The sequence below is a fragment of the Euleptes europaea genome, chromosome 12, assembly GCF_029931775.1.
Source record: "Euleptes europaea isolate rEulEur1 chromosome 12, rEulEur1.hap1, whole genome shotgun sequence".
In the NCBI taxonomy this organism is placed as follows: domain Eukaryota; kingdom Metazoa; phylum Chordata; class Lepidosauria; order Squamata; family Sphaerodactylidae; genus Euleptes; species Euleptes europaea.
The window spans coordinates 19831150-19849836 of NC_079323.1; the positions used below are offsets into that span (position 1 = coordinate 19831150).

General features: G+C 44.4%; 1 protein-coding gene across 1 annotated transcript in view; it reads right to left on the minus strand.

Annotated features, from left to right (window-relative positions):
• ARHGAP20 (Rho GTPase activating protein 20) overlaps positions 1-18687 on the minus strand; it is a 112782-nt gene that overhangs the window by 37495 nt on the left and 56600 nt on the right. Inside the window, exon 3 of the mRNA XM_056858388.1 lies at positions 5809-5979. Coding sequence (XP_056714366.1) covers positions 5809-5979 — 171 coding nt within the window. The remainder of the gene's footprint in view (positions 1-5808; positions 5980-18687) is intronic.

Here is an 18687-nt window from a genome sequence, read left to right on the forward strand (position 1 = left end):
GTTCACGAGAGAAAGATAGACAGATTCAAAGAAAGGTCATGAGAGGAGATCATGAGAGGGAGGGCATCTTGGCCATCTTCTGGGCATGGAGTAGGGGTCACTGGGATGTGGGGGGAGGTAGTTGTGAATTTAATGCATTGTGCAGGAGGTTGGACTAGATGACCCTGGTGGTCCCTTCCAACTCTATGATTCTAAGGTCTTTACTAAAAGACCTTATTGCTGAGGAAAACCTGCACACTCCACAGCCATTTTACCTCAGGATTTCTGTTGTTTTAAAAATGCTGCTGGGGGCGGGGGGGGGGGAGAAGGTCTCCTGTCTCTCCTTGAGGGGGGCTCTTGAAAATAGCATTGGGGGGAGACAGGAGCCCCCTCTGTGCCACAGTCCTGAGCAGGATCACCCCCTCCCAGCAACATTTTTAAAGCAACAGAAACCCTGAGGTAAAATGTCTGTAGCATCACCAGGTTGCCACCGGGGAGGCCATGTTGTCTAGCTGTGCCCTAAGAGTGAATAAAACTGGCTAAGAATGTGAGTGGGAAGTCCCAGGCTCTAATCTCAGCCATGAACTCATGAGTCAGTAAGTCACAAGGGTTGGGCTGTGGCTCAATGACACAGCATCTGCTTTGCATACAGAAGGTCCCAAGGTTCAATCCCTGGCATTTTCAGTTAAAAGAATCAACAAGTCAATGATGTGGAAAACACCCGATAACCTGGAGAACTGCTGTCAACAGTCTGATTCGGTAGAAGGCAACTTTCTGTATATATTCTTTACCTCAGTCCTGCATTGTATCATGAGGACAATAATCCTGAGCTACCTTACAGGGATGTTCCAAGGATTATTGAGATAATGTTTGTGAGGTATTGTGAGTACTTTGAAGTATTACATAAATAGTTAACATTATCATCATCCTTTATTTGCCCCCACCCTTCAATAACCAGAATTATATGACCTTTGAACATGTAGGATTCACCTAAATGAAAGACCTATCCATGACCAAGGGCTTGTCTGGGTTATTGGTTGTCCATTACTTTTCCTGCCACTTCCTTTGGACCTACCTGGGCTACAGGTGTGTAAAAAACATGGCAGCTGTTTTTCCAAGAAAAAAGCAAGGTGGGGGGGATGATTTAGAGTGAAGAAGCTCAATTTGTGCACATACTTAATTTTTTTCCTTGGAAAAGCAGCTCCTAGGCTTTACGGGATATGTATATGCCTATAAAACACAGTTAGATCCTTTGACAGTTCTCTGAACAATAAAGAGAGATGTACACAAGTCAGCTTATTTTTCACCTGGTCTTTAAGGCTTTTTTTGGTGAGGATTGCACTGGACTTACAAGGTGAATCTGACACACATTTGCTACTGGAGTCTGACAGGAACGTAGGAAGAAAAAAAAAAGAAAACCCAAGCAGGATTGCACAGAAGTGAGGCTGGCTGCACACTGTCGGGGGAGCTCTTATAGACACAACACAGGGAGGGCAATGTGGGACAGAACTGGGGGGAAAGCTTAGGCCGGAAGATCAAATGTATTTCAGCAGCAAGCCACGAGAACCAGAATTGGGGCAGAATGAAACAAGGTAACACACACACACATCAGTTTTTATGTCTAAGTGAGGGGCGCAGTGTGTATTGCAAACTGCTTTAATGGTCTCCGCAAACAGATTTACAAAAGTCCCTCATTTAGTAAGCATACTGCATAGCCTCTCTTGTGTTTTTCCCGCTTGGAAGACACTCCTCAACAGAAGGTGATCACACTGAGGAGTCTGGGTAAGCTGCTTGTGTGCAATCAGGCTTGACGCTGAGCTTGGATTATTCACTCAACCATTCACAATTAAATCAAATTCACAAGCTGGAGCTCTCGCATGCCAGCCTCACGTAGTAGCGCACGTGGTTTCAGGCAAACCTGGAGGGTCCTTTCACATGTGATTATGCACGAAGGAGGGAAACAACAGGAAGAAGTCCTGGGAGATAATGGGTGTAGTGGAGTGGATGCTTGATGCGCTTGTTCGCCGCCACACATTCATCCCTTTGGAAGGGAATCACAGAGGGCCAATATTACACACTCTCTTTTCATAGGAATCTGAGGGACGGCTGCCGTCTTTATGCCCAGTTTGAGGATGTCCTAGAGGCACGTGGCTGGATACTATATGCCAGAGGAGGCCACAGAAGATGACACCTTGGTCAGATCCGGCAAAGCAGCCTGCTGTGTTTTTGTGAATGGGTACATGGTGATGTCATCACACAGACAGTGTTATGTCGGCAAACATATAACAGGCTGCAGGATTCAGCATGCCTTCCTCCCCCACCCTCACCACCCCTCTCTGACCTGAATCCTCTTCCTGTTTCAACCACGGAAGAAGTGTTTCTTAACCCAGCTTAATGTCACTGCTGAAGGCTAAACTGGTCGGTCCCTGGTCACATCAGGATTTTTAACTAGCTTCAAGTTCTGGCTAAATGCCCTGGTTAAGTGCTGGACACAAACAGCCAATTGTAATTCATATTTTTATTGTTGGTGTCCAAGCAATTGGTTAACCATGGTTAAGCCAAGAAGGGGAAATTTGTGATAGAGGACAAATAAGGGGACGGGGGGGGGGGGGGGGTCGCAGCGAAAGCTCCACTCAGGCAGTCAGTTCCTAATCTCTTAACCAAAGTTATGTCTGCGTTGATCTTAAGTCACCGATTTCTAGTTTTTCTGAATCTCTGGAAATGTCTATGAAGGTGCAGCTAGTTACAAATCTGAGTTTATAATAGATTCTCACTTCCTTCTACAATCATTAGAAGTCACTTCAATTGCCAAAATGTTCCTACTGTACAAGGCCATATATAGTTAACCCTCGATTTAGGGATGCTACCCCACTTGGAGAAAGCATGCTCAAAAGTGACTGTGAACATGTAATTTAAATAAAGGGGTCTCTTTCACAGCTTTCCTGGACTCCTTCTGGACACACTTTTACTTTGCAGATTGAAGTAAGGAAACATTCCCCTCTCTTGCCAACACCAGTGCCAGTCAAAAGCAGCCCTGCCTATTTCAGGAATCAAATATTTCTCCCTTGTCACAATAGATGCTGGAAACAGAAATGATCAGATAAGCTGCTGGAATATTATTTGTTTGCAACAGCTTGCAGATCGGAAATGCCAGTTTCATGTTCCTTGACACTATGTGATAAAATGGCAACGGCATTTCCCATTCCTACATTTCACCCCAGTCTGCAGCCCCAACAATAACAAAGCCTAAATATATGCAGCCACACTTGCTCATATTCATCCCAGTCAACCTTGACTTTTGCTTCCTTTCCTTCCCCTGACCTATGCATATTGTCACGTGCATATGCCCACAATGTCCTTCTGTCATTTACCATGGACAAACTGGGCTTCCTCTACCCAAGAGAATAAATGGTCCACAAAGCAGACATTAAAAATGTTGCCTCGTTGTAGGTTACATCTTCCTTGCATCCTCCCTGGTTCCACCCCAAGGACTTTTCATTGGAAATGCCTTTCAAGTTGCATGCTTGAGACTTAAATCCCAGACGTGTGATGGCTCGATTCAAATTGTTCTCCCATCCTGAAATGGCCCCAAGGACCGCTGTTTGCTCTGTTAGATAAACTTACATGTACTGATGGATACACACAGGTTTCCCAAGTGGGACAAAGAGCTGCTCCCCGAGGTTATTTCAGGTCAAGGAAACTGGCACTGGGGGGACAGGAGGCTTAAGTCCTCCATATCCATATGCCAGGGTCCTGATCCGAATTGGGCTCCCACATGCCTGGAAAATGAGTTCCAAGCACTAAACTCACAAGGCACAACAGATCAAGGGTCCTTGTGGTGGACCTGGGGAGGACGCAAGGAAAATATAACATATTCAGAAGGCATTGAGGGAGCGTTTCAACCTCCCTGGACAAGCAACTCTTGTAGAACTTCAGAAGAATTCGGAGGGGAATTCCAGCAAGAAGGTGCTGAGTTGGGACTTCATATGCAGATTTGAAACTATCAGATTTGGACTCAGCAGGGACTAGAGGTGGTTAGCTCACTGTGTGTGAAGCGCCACTAAATCACAGCTGATTTATAGCGATCCCATAGGATTTTCAAGGCACAAGACCAACAGAGGGGGTTTGCCATTGCCTTCCTCTGCATAGCAACACTGGTATTCCTTGTTGGTCTCCCATCCAAGTACTGACTAGGGCTGACCCTACTTAGCTTCTGAGATCTGACAAGATCAGGCTAGCCTGAGCCATCCAGGTCAGGGCGGTTAGCTCACTACAGAAAAGTAATTGTTTTTCCTTACAGGTTTACATACATTATTCAGATTCATCCTACTTTGGTAATTCATCAGCAGTTGAGAGTGGTCCATACCCATTCTGATTGAATCGTTTACTCTTTTGACTAGATTTGTTTTCCTCTGTGCTCCACAGTGCATCTGTGCACACCTGTGTTCTGGGAAAGTGGGCCTTCTTTCTCTGTAATAACTCTCCACCCTTCTCTCTGCTTGTAGATTTCACTTTATCATCTTCCTGCCAATTGTCTATAAAACCTCTCGCATCTAATGAAGTGGGCTCTCCCTCAAGAAACCTTATGCCACAATAAGCTTGTTAGTCTTTTAAAGGACGGTGAGACTCTGAAATATAACTGTAAGCTCCCTTCTCGTTTTCTTCTTCTGTAAAGTGCCACACTCAAACAAATAATCTGATTCACAGCTCAATGATTCCAGAGAGGTAGTTTTGTTAAGACTTGAGGCCAAACTACAGACTTTTTAAAAGAACAAGTCATGTCTACGTATCCTACTCGTTTTCCTTGCAGCTGCAGGAGATACAGTTTTAAAAGTCGGTGGGAGCGTGGTTCAATTTGGGGTCTGCAGCTCAAGGGGAGGAGGTGCTCCTGCTTCTCCCCCCTCCCCCAGTTTGTTTTCCTGAACTGAAATGGCCCGAAGAGGGAGTTATTTGCTGCATTTTGGAGTTGCACGTGCACGGGACCCCAGATCCAGCTTGTTTAAAAAGCTCTCTGTAGCTTGACCCTTAGTCTGTTGCACCAGCCATAAGCCGGAGCCCAAATGGTGCCGTCAGGTGTGTGTGCGTGCTGTCGAGTTGCAGCTGACTCAAGGAGTTCCACCGTGTGGGGTTTTCAAGGCAAGAGATGAGCAGTGGTGGTTTGCCTTCCTCAAACCATTGCCTTCCTCTGCACAGCAGCCCCAGTTGTCGCTGGTAGTTCCCCATCCAAGAACTGACCCTGCTTAGCTTTCGAACTCTGATGAGATCAGGCTGCTCTGGCCATCTGTCAGCAATGCTGATTCTATGAACTTGGGCAGTTAATGAAAGGGAGGGCATCTTGGCCATCTTCTGGGCACTGGGGGTGTGAGGGGGAGGTAGTTGTGAATTTCCTGCATTGTGCAGGGGGTTGGACTAGATGACCCTGGTGGTCCCTTCCAACTCTATGATTCAATTAGGGCTGCAAGAGTATTTAATTCCAGAATAAGCTTTGCTGAAGTATAGCTCATTCCATCAGATGAAAAATTAAGTCTTGAAGGTGCCACAAAACTCCTGCTAACAATACAGTGGGACACTATTCACCTCAACGCACCATGTCCCGCAACAACCCACACACTTCGCATCTGGCCACTGCTCCTCTGTTCTTATCAAGTACACCGTGATAAAAAAACGTTTAAAGGTTTGAATGAGTAAGCCACATAAATGTTCAGCACATGCCCACATAATACCAAAAAAGAAAAGAAAAAGAAACAAGGAGTATTGGCCGGGGGGAAAAGCATGGTAGTTCACAGCATGGCATCCCAGGGCGAACATTTCCTTAAGCTCTGGACTTACTTGGGCTTGGCAACAACAAGGATGTCTGTGAAAAGGAAAAGGTGTCGTTCCTGGGTCTGCAGGCCCGTCTTCAGCTGCACGTGCCCTTCCAGGAGCAACGTTCTGTTGGGAGAGAGGAAGGACTGTACCAGCAGACACGTCTCTGGACTGACTGGGGAAAAGCAACCCTCCCTGTAGCAAAAAAAAAAAGGGGGGGGGGAAGAAAGAGAGATCGTCAGCCAAGCAATGAAGTTAAAGAACAATTTTGCAGAACATTCTGCTCTCAGCTGTCTGGTTTTCAACAGCAATTAACTCGGTCACAGCTATTAATCTAAAATTGTTACAGGAAAGATGCTGATACCCCAATGACAGATGTCTGCTGCCATTTTAGGAGATCAGCTGTGCTCCTGCATTTTAGGTGAATAAGCAGCTTAAGCCCATGCTGGTCCCCAGCTTGCCCACATGGGGACAACTGTGATGGGAAAAAAAAGTGGGACAGCCTTTGCAGTGTAGTGGTTAGAGTGTCAGACTAGGACCGGAGACACCCAGGTTTGAATCTCCACTCTGCCATGTAAGCTTGCTGAGTGACAGTCACCCACTCCCAGCCTAACCTAGAAGAGTTGGTTTTTTTACCTTGCTTTTCTCTACTAAAAGGAGTCTCAACGTGGCTTACAATCACCTTCCCCTCCCCACAACAGACACCTTGTGAGGGGAGTTAAGGGGACGGGCCGTGGCTCAGTGGCTCATTGGCTCATCTGCTTGGCATGCAGAAGGTTCCAGGTTCAATCACCAACATATCCAGTTAAAGGGACCAGGCAAGTAGGTAATGTATTTGAATCTTGGTTTTCTATATTCAAGTCCAACACACTAGGCACAGAATAGCCAATTGGAGGCCCAGGGGTCAATCCCAGGCCTCCCATCCAGCCCCCAGCATAACCCCTGACCGCAAGAAACCCTCCCTCTCACGCACATAATACTACACACTTCATTCATGTTCTCCCAAGCTGGGATTCACCCAAACCGCCTTCCCTTGAAGTGTGAACATCAACAGAGAGCCCACAAACTCATGCATAAATTTGCTAATCTCCAGGTGGGACCTGGAGTTCTCCTGGAATTACTGATCTGCGGACCACAGAGATCAGTTTTCCTGAAGAAAGTGGCTGCTTCAGAAGGCAGACTCTATGGCAGAAGAAGAAGTTGGTTTTTATATGCTGACTTTCTCTACCACTGAAGGGAGAATCAAAGTGGTTTATAATCACCTTCCCTTCACCTCCCCACAACAGACACCCTGTGAGGTAGGTGGGGCTGAGAAAGTGCAGCTAGCCCAAGGTCACCCAGCTGGCTTCATGTGTAGGAGTGGGGAAACAAATCCAGTTCACCAGATTAGCCTCCACTGCTCACGTGGAGGAGTGGGGAATCAAACCCGGTTCTCCAGATCCGAGTCCACCACTCCAAACCACAGCTCTTAACCACTACACCAAGCTGGCATCACATCCCTGCTGAGCTCCCTTTCTTCTCCAAACTGCACTCTCCCCAGACTCCACCCACAAGAGCCAAAACTGAGGCGAAGTTCAAATATAGTTTTAGGAGAGCGCCATCTTTGAAAATGGTGGCAGCCGGCATCCCTTCAAGAAAAGCGGACTTTGATTGGATTTCACTAATTCCCCACCCAATTCTCAAATTTAATCTTCGATTTAGCTCTTTGTGCCACAGGAAATGTACAGACCTCACTCTCTCGTCCCTGCTTTGAATATGACAGTGTGCCGTTCTGCCGAATGCTCTACACACTCCCTTACCAGGATAACAGCTGGCCACCAAATGAACTCTGCAGGTCTGCTGCCCTGGCCTAATGGGGAGTCTGGATGCTTCCAGGCTTTTCCCTTCCTAGTGTTTGTTGTGACCCTTGCTGAGTGCAGCTGGATCACTCAGGGGTCTAGGGATAATGCTGACTTGGGAAACCCTGACAGCTGGTGCTGGCAGGACATGCACTTCGGTTGGCCCGCAGGAGCATGACTCATTTTTGCTGGCCTGCAAGGAGGATGCAAATTGATGCTGCCTGACAGCATCCAGATTTAGCCTCTCGTTTCCCAGCTTTATCGAGAACCCTTTTAAAAATTACTGCTTAATTGTGTTAAGGGTTCCTTTGAGTTTTCCATTATTAATTCAGCACTCAGATGTTTATAAGCAAGCAAAGAAAAAATGATTGATGGTGGAAATGAATTGCCCTGTGGTTTGCAAGCAGGCATACAAATGTCCTGTTTGGAAAGGGATTCAAGGAGGCCTAAAAGATCCATGGCCTGACATGGATGGTCCAAGTTAGGCAGATCTTGGAAGCTAAGCAGAGCTGGCCTCGGTTAGTACTTGGATGGGAGACCAGGGCTGCTATGCAGAGGCAGACAATGGCAAACCACCTCTGCTCATCTCTTGCTTTGAAAACCCTACAGGGCCACCATAACTTGGCTGCAAGTTGCAGTGGACTTACGACAATCCCAGCAAGGAGCTTTCAAGAAACATGAGAAGCAGAAGTGGTTTTCCATTGCCTTCCTCTGCAGAGTCTTTGTTGGTGGTCTCCTCTCCAAATACTGACCCTGCTTAGCTTCCAAGATATGATGAGATCGGGCTATGCCATGCTGCCTTCGCTCCTAAAAGCTCTATAAAGTAGATGAAATCCCATAGCTCCCTTCCCCTTGTTTTACATTTTCATGTGAAGGATCAGAGGTGGAACCAAGTTAGAATTTAAAAAAAATATCACCATCAGGGTATTCAACATGCCCCTCTTCCCCTCTAGAATAAAGCAGCTGTTATAGTTGAGAAATAAATTTGCAGGGGGAGAAGGAACTGTCTATAAACGCCCGTGCAAAAGGGTTTGGCTGAAACATCCTGTGTTTGTGCAGATAGGTTCAAGCTAAGTTGTCACAACACCAGGTAAGAACTTGAGATAACCTTGGATCAGGTTGTATGGACAAGTTGTATTGTCACTTTTCTTTCCTTGCTTCCTGTACCTTTCTCATCTGCACAACACACAGCAATTCAACAAGCGATGTGTGGAGCTGCAATAAAAGAATGATTTTTATTCTGTGTTCTAGTGGACCCTGGGATTCCTTGGAAGCTCACTGGGGCTCCTCAAAGAGAAGATAAGTAATGACCAATCATAGTCAATCGGGTCAAGAAGACAGCTCGCCTACTATTCCATACAATACACAGATGTGACAGAATACAGGGCATTTTAAGGTTGCACTTTCAGGTCAAAAGGGAGGCCCAACAGGGCCAGCCAGGGTCCATACAAACTGTGTGCATCTTAAAACATGTCCCAGAATCCTCACCTCTCACTGGATGTCCATGACGGACAAAAACAGACCAAACCAAGTGACTTGTTTGTTATATTATTGGTCCATCTAGCTTGGTCTGTCTACTCCAATGAGCAAGCAGCCTCTATCCCAGCCCTGTTATCTAGGAAATTACACTGGAGATACCGAAAACTGGATCTGGGAGCCTTCTGCATGCAAAGCATGGACTCTACCATAGCCCCCCCCCCCAATCAAGGGTTTGCTAGCAGATGAAGTGATACAGAAAATCTCCTTTAATGTAGAGTATGAAGAAAACTGTGTCTGTTGAATTCTTGTTTGCTATTCAGTTGTTAAAGAACACAGGATGTTAGCCAAGAAAAAAGAGTGATAATCCTATAAACAAGCCCAAACAGAAAATAAAATAAAAACCCATTTGTAAAAGTACAGCATTGTTATCGAACAGCACAATTAGAACCATGTGTGTGTGTTAAGTGCTGTCAAGATGTGGCCTGTTCTTATGTAGCTTGATTAAAGAAAACATCTATCTAATCACTACCCTCATCAGATATCCCCTCCCTATATCTATATTTTCTCCAAGAGGCACTTGATAATGCTCTACCAATCGTGTGCTAGTTAGGTACCTGCTTGTTGTGACTGTCAAGAGAAACTCTGACCTAGAAACTGCAGTCACTGAAGTACTTTATATTTGCGCAATTTTTCACTAGGGTTGTGCATATCGATATACCCGAACCAAAAATAAACCCGAAATTAGCTGGTTCTATAATATTCGGGTTTCGGGTAGACCGAATACCAAAACCTGGGAATTTGTCTGAAGCCAATTAGGCCAAAAATGCCCCCATAGGAGCTTCCCAAAAAATCTCCACAGACTATAATGGGCCCAATTTTTTTCAGTAAACTTGGAAATAAGCCGAATACCATATAAAACAGGCCCAATAAACAAGAACCTGAAATTTACCATTTTTTTTTTTTTTGCACAACCCTATTTTTCACCCGAGATCTCTTTTCCCCTCAATCTGACTCTCTCATCAAGAGTATTCTTGGCTGACTCCCCCATCTAGCCAGCACTCTGTTCCCATTCATCCTTAAGAAAAGGTTGTGACAGACACTGCCCCCAAACAAGCTGTTTGCAACACACCGGCCTTTTTGACACTGGAGGTTATTCATAAAACAGAATAAAGCTGTAATCCTCAAACCAATTATCCTGAAGAAACTCTACTGACCTCAGTTTCTTTGAGGATTTGCAGCCTTGATTACTACTTCAGAAACAGGAAGTATCTTCAAGTTATTGTCTTTTTTTTAAAGTGTGGGGCATGCATATTCACAATGTGTTCTACTTCTTGGGTCATATCAGGGCACTGAGCTCAGATGGGAATTTTAGCATCTGCGGAAACACATTAGAAAATCTTTCTACAGCAACTGCTTATTCACCATCTTAAGTATTTTTGGACTCTTTCAATTCCATTAGCATGTAAATGCTTCAAATTTCGCAGGTTAAACTAAATGGTGTTATGAAACCAAAGCCGCATTCTCCAACTGGGAGGCGTAAGACATGACCAAAGGTTAATTTAAATGAAGAGCACCATTTGACAAGTCTTATTGGTATTAGGTCTATGTACCCCCACAGTTCTGAGGGATCACAAAGTAGGGGTGTGTGTGTGTGCTTGTAAAAGCTGAACAGGGGATTGAAATGGCACAGGGGTTAGAGGAGCCCAGGTGGAGGGAACAAAGGCACACAAAGAGAGGTTTCTATAATTTGGGTGTTTGTGATAAATCTAGCAAATTTAAAAGGGGGGCACAGTTTTATAAACATTTCATTTTATTAAGGAAAGACAAAGCTTTCTATTGCTGCAGTTAAAAAAAGAATTAATGGGGGCTTTCAAGTTCTTACATGGTGAGAATCAGCACAAAAGTTTGCATTGTTTTGCGACCAAAGCAACTGGGTTGATTTCTGCTAATTTTGACCTCATGGCCGACCTTTTCCAATGCCAAAATAAACTGCAGAACCTGCTTCCTTTGATCTTTGTGTGTGAGAATTTTCTATTTTCCAATGAATAGCTATAACTCAGCTTACACTTACTCCTCAGATTCTTTGCACTACGTCGTTTGCCCGATATTGCTCCTGCTGATTTCAAAAAATACGGATGGTTATATTTGGGGGGCAACAGGGTGACCAACCCATACACAGTACCTGTAGTTCAAGCATCCCCAGGATCTGACTGTACATCTTAATACAAAGGAGTGCCATCTTATATATTTATTACTAATCTTTTATTGATGATGTTTATGGGATTGGTTTTAGTTATTATAGGAATTGTTTTAATGTGATTTTATGTAACTTTATCATATGTAATGCATGACTTTGTTGTAAGCTGTCCTGAACCCGGCTTTGCTGGGGTGGGAGGGATACAATAAAGGAATGAATGAATGAATGAATGAATGAATGAATGAATAGACCCTTCACAGAACAGAGATGGTGACAATTCCAATCCATAATATATTGTGACTGAAAGCTAGGTGTGGCAGGAAGTATTTTGGGTGAACCACACACTATACCTGGGAGTCATTCCGGTCAGGAGCCACAAGATTAGGCGAGACCATGGCTAAAGTCTGTACCCAGTAACCCTGCTGCAGCATTTCAGCATATGGGAAAGAGGTGGAGTGGGAGGTGAAAGTATTTTTCTTAAAAAAAATTGTAATGATCTGTACCCTGCATCACCTATCATGAAAATTGTGAGCAGAGCTGGTCAATCATCCTCAAAAGGCACCCATCTTTTTAAATATATCAGCTTGGGTGACTACCACCCACAATCACTGGCCATGTTTGAGAAATTAATCTGCACGGACGGCTGAGTGAAAGTTACCTCTGAGTGACCTTTTTAGTGAACATTTAAATATGTCTATAACTGGTTGGTTGTATTTTTTAATAGTGGCTGCCAGCCTTGGAATTGAACCGAGGACCACCATGGTTGACCCTACCCCTTGAAGGGTTGCCATGGCACTTGGATTTGATCCAAAGCACAGGCACAAAATCTGGCTCTGAGCCAGGGTGGCATTTGGCCAACAGAAAGTTTCAGAAGGCATACAGAAACCAGAAGGACTGCGATGATTGAGTTATTTTACTGACGGCTTGAGTCTGAGACACCAATTTCTAAATTGGCCAACTTGGTTTTAAGAGACTAGGTGTATCAGGCTGAAAGAAGGGAGTCATCTTGGACTTGCACATACAGCCTATCCAATATTGTTGGGTCCTAATCCAAAACAGCAGCGTTCTCCTCATCTAAATAATTGCTTTCCTTCTTTAAATCAATCTGGATAAGAATGAGGATTCTAAAGGGCTTGGGAAAGGGAAAGGGGCAGGCTTTCTATGCTATGCAGTTTCATGGCAAACGAAAGGGGTTTGTCAACCCATATGTAATATGGATTACTGGGAGCTCTCAGCCTGGCATTAAGAGATGGTTACATATTGAAAAGAACGTTCGGGTTACATCCAGAGTGAAAACAAACACTCTGGCTCTCACATCATTATGACATCATCTTTAAAAGGAAATCAAAACAAGAACGACCAGCAAGCAGTTTCGTTCCCCAAAACTTCCATCAATGTTTCTAAATAAAGCCGCTATCTTTATTATATGAACGCCGAAGTGTTTTATTTTCCATCAGAGCAGAGCTTGACTATATTTTAAATATCTACAGCTTGGTGGAAGACAACCAAGTCATTAACCGCAAACTCATCCCAGTAATGTCAGGCGTGTTCATGAGTAGCGCCAGCATCCAGACCCACCGCCACTGAAGTCATCGGACCATACTGGTGTTTTGGGGTAGAACTGGAGCTGTGCTGCATCAGTGCATCCACTTGTCATTCAGTGCTTCCCAGAAATCCAGTGCTATTCATCAGAGCCCCTGCAGTGTAACTACAAGCACCACCTTAACCAGCAGCAGAAGCAGAAGAGTTGGTTTTTATATGCTGACTTTGTCTACCACTTAAGGCTTATAACTGGCTTACCCCTCCCCACAAGAGACACCCTGTGAGGTAGGTGAAGCTGAGAGAGCTGTGACTAGCCCAAGGTCATCCAGATGGCTTCATGTGTAGGAGTGGGGAAACCAACCCGGTTCACCAGATTAGAGTCCACCGCTCACATGGAGGACTGGGGAATCAAACCCAGTTCTCCAGATCAGAGTCCACCCCTCCAAACCACCTCTCTTAACCACTACACCAAGCTGGCTCTATTAGAAATGCAAATACATCCACAAGAATTACTACCCCCTGTAAAAAAAATATATTATTAGTATTCCCACACAACATAAAACAGCATGGAATACCAACATCTTTTTTTTTTAACTATCTGCTCACCCGGAAGCAATGCTTACTCACTATAAATTAGTTGGTAAAGTAGGTATTTGAAAGCCTACAGAACACAGGAACACATGAAGCTGCCTTATACTGAATCAGGCTATTGATCCATCAAAATCAGGATTGTCTCCTCAGACTGGCAGCGGCTTTCCAGGGTCTCAGGCTGGGATCCATCATATTGCCTACAACCTGACTGGAGATGCTGAGGATTGAATCTGGGACCTTCTGCATCCCAAGTGGATGCTCTACCACCAAGCCACAGCCCCAAAGAGAGAGCAAGGAGATCAAGCTGTAACTGATTGTGGACAATCAATTGAAATAACCCACTACCTGCAGCAAGTTAGGCCAGCCAATGGTTTGGGGAGGTCAGGCGATATGGAATGGAGTATACTATGAGAAGCCCACGGAGCAGGACCTGCCATAAATCCAAAGCCCTGTGCTTGCTGAAGAACAAGGATTCTCTCCATCATCCTACTAGAGCAAAACCGGCACGCTCCCTCCTAGTTCCCAGACCCATTTCAAACCCACCAAATCAAATACCTTTGAGAACCAGATCCTGGTGGGCAGAAGAAGGTCATCGTGCCCTGCTACCAGCTAAAGCACCCTTGTCTCAAAGAGCCAAGCCGGGGGGGGGGGGGAAATCAAGAACAAGCCATCAACTTAGGCAGAAGGAGATGCTTTATTATTTCAGCCATAGTTAGTACAAACTGCTGCTTCCACTTTGCAAGAGCCCAGTGCAAAAGACCTAACCAAGCAGAAACAGTGTCTTTGGAAATAGGAACTTCAACCTACCACTATTAAGTTTATTCTTAGCATGTCTTTCAAATCAAAAGGGAACAGCAGGCATATTACTGAGTGAGAAGAATTAGAAGTCTGAAGTGTCTAGGACACACTTTTTTCCCTGGGAAAATTTCTTATTGGCTGCTATCAGAGATTCCACTCAAACTTCCTGTACTTTTAAAATACTCCGTCCAAGAAAAGATTTCCATCTAGAATAATAGTATTTCTTTCCTATTTTCCTTTTGCCAATGGAAAAGGAAGGAAGAGGCAATGAGAAGGGGGAAAGAAATCAGCAAGAGATGCTATCAAAAATGTGTGTCTACATCCAGATTTGCACTGCAAGTTAAAGTATTCCCAAAACATTGATATGAATTAGAAGATTGGTTTGCTTTGTTTTCATTTCTCCCCCTCCCCCTGCTCATATACTATAAATATGTATGTCAGTCTGGAGAGCTGCCAGAAAACTAAAGATAAACTGATGTTGTTACTTGACAGCTATGGTCACACCCTGGTCACTACTCAATTACCTCATTGTTTGAAACTGATATAATCAATCATCACTGTGATGAGTCATCATGGATCATTGCTTCTTATCATCTCCGGCAATTAGCCAACAATGGAAGACAAGCTGGTAGGTGATAATCCTATCATGGGTTGGCTGGGGCTGGAACAAGCCCGGGAAATCACGCAGAAAATACTGCTCGTTTTCCAGTGCAGCTGCTTGCAGAGCAGCCGGGTGGATTGCTCTACCGGACTCAAGGCATACTCCTGATCAATATTCTAGAAGCAATACTGCACCATGGAAACAGCATGATGAAAAAGTGGCATTTAGCCACCAACCCTGCCATTCCCCTAAACTCCCAAAACTGCTCATTTTAGCTATCCCTGGCATTAAACATGTTGTTGGTGCCTGGGGTTGGATTTTTAAAAAAATTGTTACACTCTGGTGATGGATACTGAATTTATTCTTTATAGAAAGAACTCTTCACAGGTTCATAGGTTAGAACGGAAGGACTGGATCTCAAGACTGAGCCTTTACCAAGCTCCAGCCTTGTTTGTAGAGAAACCAAGCCAGGTCAATAAACTCAAAACCACCTTTAAGACTTAAAGGCTTTATTAAAGCATAAAAAAATTCAAAATGGTTAAAACACAAGTTTACAGAATTCTTAAGGCACGCTGGCGTAGAAAATAACAAAGCAAATGCAATGGGGAGGGACTGTGGCTCAGTGGTAGAGCATCTGCTTGGCATGAAGAAGGTCCCAGTTTCAATCCCCGGCATCTCCAGTTAAAGGGACTAGGCAGGTAGATGATGTGAAAGTCCCCTTCCTGAGACCCTGGAGAGCCGCTGCCAGTCTGAGCAGACAATACTGACTTTGATGGAACGAAGGTCTGATTCAGTATAAGGCAGCTTCGCGTGTTCAGTGTTCAAAAGTTGAAACACCAGGCCCTAATTCTGGTGATAGGAAAGCCTGGCTAATGGGTAATTCAGGCCACCTGAATTTACTGTATTGCTATTCTGGCATCTAGAAAGTTTTATACTGCATACTGAAGGGACTGGTGCTCCATTGCTCTCTTTCTGTAGCTCTTATTCCAAGAAGATTAAAGCTTGGTCAGGGACATTTCGAAAATGAACACTATTACGGCAAGCGCAGGGCTGCCTTTGCTCTGTGGTACCATATTTCAAAGCCTAATTGTCATATTCTGAGTCTCAAAACAATTCCTCTAAGAAAAAAAAAAAACCTTTTGTACACCATTATTTCAAGACCTGCTTACAGAATGTGACTTGCGCATGTAACTAACTGCATCTTAGCAACGGAACCGAACTCTCATTAGCAGCAGACTTCGAAGTGAAGACAATTAACTAAGACCACTTGGCCAGATCATTTGCATCCAGAGCCACTATTTACAAAATGGATAGCTATCTTGAGGTGATGGGGGAAAATACATAATGACCAGAGAACACAGCAGAAGGCATATATTCCACATATATTTCTAAGTCACTTGAAGGGGGTGTTTAACATCACATGAACTCAGAACGTCCAGTTTCACTGCATCTATAAAGTTATATTCCATGTAACATCTTATGTCTGTTACAAGCTCATCTGTATATCATTATTTCATTCACATTTCATCTTTCTTTCAGGGAGTTTAAGATGGCACCTACAACACCCCTAGGCAGTCCCCTTTCTGGGCACTGACTAGAGCTAAGATAGCATACGTAGCCGTGGCAATGTTCCTTTATTGTGCTTTCAGACCACAGCCAGGAAGAATTCATTCCTTGCTCATAAGGTTCTTGGAAGCATCTGGATGGCCACTGTTCCAAACAAGACATGGTACTAAGTCAACTACTGGTTTGATCCTGCAGGGATCTTCTTATGTCACATCTTCCCATAGGTCGAAATTTCCAGCTAACGGATAAAGCTCTTGTCGCCTTCCTTCATGGTATACCTCGCTTGCATGAATTGTAGGGAGATGCAAGGTCTGCTGACACCTTCATTGGCATACCTTGTTCATTCCTTCCCTCTACTTACACACACTGTGGTCTGGACTATGTACGTTATATGGCTGGTGTGTTCAAAGTCCTGAGGAATATCAGTTTGTGAGGTGGGGGGGTTGCCCTCAATTCGCAGCCACCTTATGACGATCCCGTAGGGTTTTCAAGGCAAGAAACATTCAGAGGTGGTTTGCCATTGCCTGCCTCTGCAGAGTGACCATGGAATTCTTTGGTGGTCTCCCATCCAAATATTGACCAGAGCTGACCCTGCTTAGCTTCTGAAATCTGATGAGATCGAGCTAGGCTGGGTTATCCAGGTCAGGGGTTGCCGTTTAAATAGGGTTATGCAATTAGCTTGAATGCATGGATGCATAACACATGAACACATGAAGCTTCCTCATACTGAATCAGACCCTTGGTCCAAAGTCAGTATTGTCTACTCAGACCGGCAGCGGCTCTTAATAATGACTTTTAAGACTGAGCTGTCGATCTGTTTATGGACACCTCTCTGACAATTACAAGAAGTGTTACACAATATTACTGCTACTACTCAAAGGTTTATCAGTTTGCTAAGGACTTTACAGAACAGAATGACACAAGTCCCACCTCACGTTAGATGGGTAATTCCAGTTGGGTAGCCATGTTAGCCTGTAGCTGCAAAATAAAGTAGGAGTCCAGTGACATTTTAAAGCCTAACAAAAGCATAACAGCCAGAGCTTTTGGGAGTCAGAGTTTACTTAATCAGATTCATTGGAATGTACATCCATCAGGTTAATGCTTTTATACTAACAGAAAAGGCAGACGGGAAGGGGAAACGGTGCAAAGACAGGCTAGTTAAAAATAAAGTATACTAAAAAAGAGTAATCGGTTCACTAAGGGCAGGTGAAGTCCACCCCTCAACTGTTGTTAGATAGGCAAAGCAGGTTTAACATCACTCCAGTGCAAGATAAGCAGATAGAGGGATAAGTATGCTATTAGCACCTATACTGAGTAGGGAATCCCAAATTGCTGTTAAGCCCCAGGGTAAATAGTCTTGAATTTGTCAGTGATTCTCAATCTGACACAAAATTGCCAAATTAGAAGATGGCAACATATCAAAGAAAACGGAGTGGGAAAGGAGGCATCCTGAGAGGGTTTAGGCTCTTCCCAGGACAGCGGAGCAGTACATGAAGAACCACAGAAAGAAGCAGATGACAATAAGGTGACACATTAAGCAATATAATTTCTCAGTGTTCTGGATGTAGTATTCTTGCCACAGGCATCAGCCAAGAACAACTGGAGAGGTCAGAGGGACAATGTGTGGAGTCGGGAGTCTGAAGAACTGAGTCAAATTGAGGTGACCAAAGATGAAGTTCTAGGGCAGCTGGGTAACAACTCTCTGGGTTCAGATGGCATACACCCAAGCGTTTTTAATAAACGCAAATGTGAAATGATTGATCTATTATCCAGTATATTTAATTTGTCACTAAAACTGGCCTCTGTACCAGTGGATAGGAAAGTATTAAATGAAAAAGGGATCCAGAGGGGATCCAGGAAATTACAGGCCAATTAGCTTAACATTTGATCTGGTTAAGAAGAAGAAGAAGAGTTGGTTTTTATATGCCAACTTTCTCTACCACTTAAGGAAGAATCAAACCGGCTTACAATCGCCTTCCCTTCCCCACAACAGACACCCTGTGAGGTAGGTGGGGCTGAGAGAGTGTGACTAACCCAAGGTCACCCAGCTGGCTTCATGTGGAGGAGTGGGGAAACAAATCCAGTTCACCCGATTAGCCTCCGCCGCTCATGCAGAGGAGCGGGGAATCAAACCCAGTTCTCCAGATCAGAGTCCACCACTCCAAACCACCACTCTTAACCATTATGCCACGCTGGCTAAGTTAGTAGAAATTATTAAAGATAGAATTATTAAGCAAGTAAAGCCTGCTAAGTAGGGCTACCAACTTCAGCCCGGGAAATTCCTGGAGATT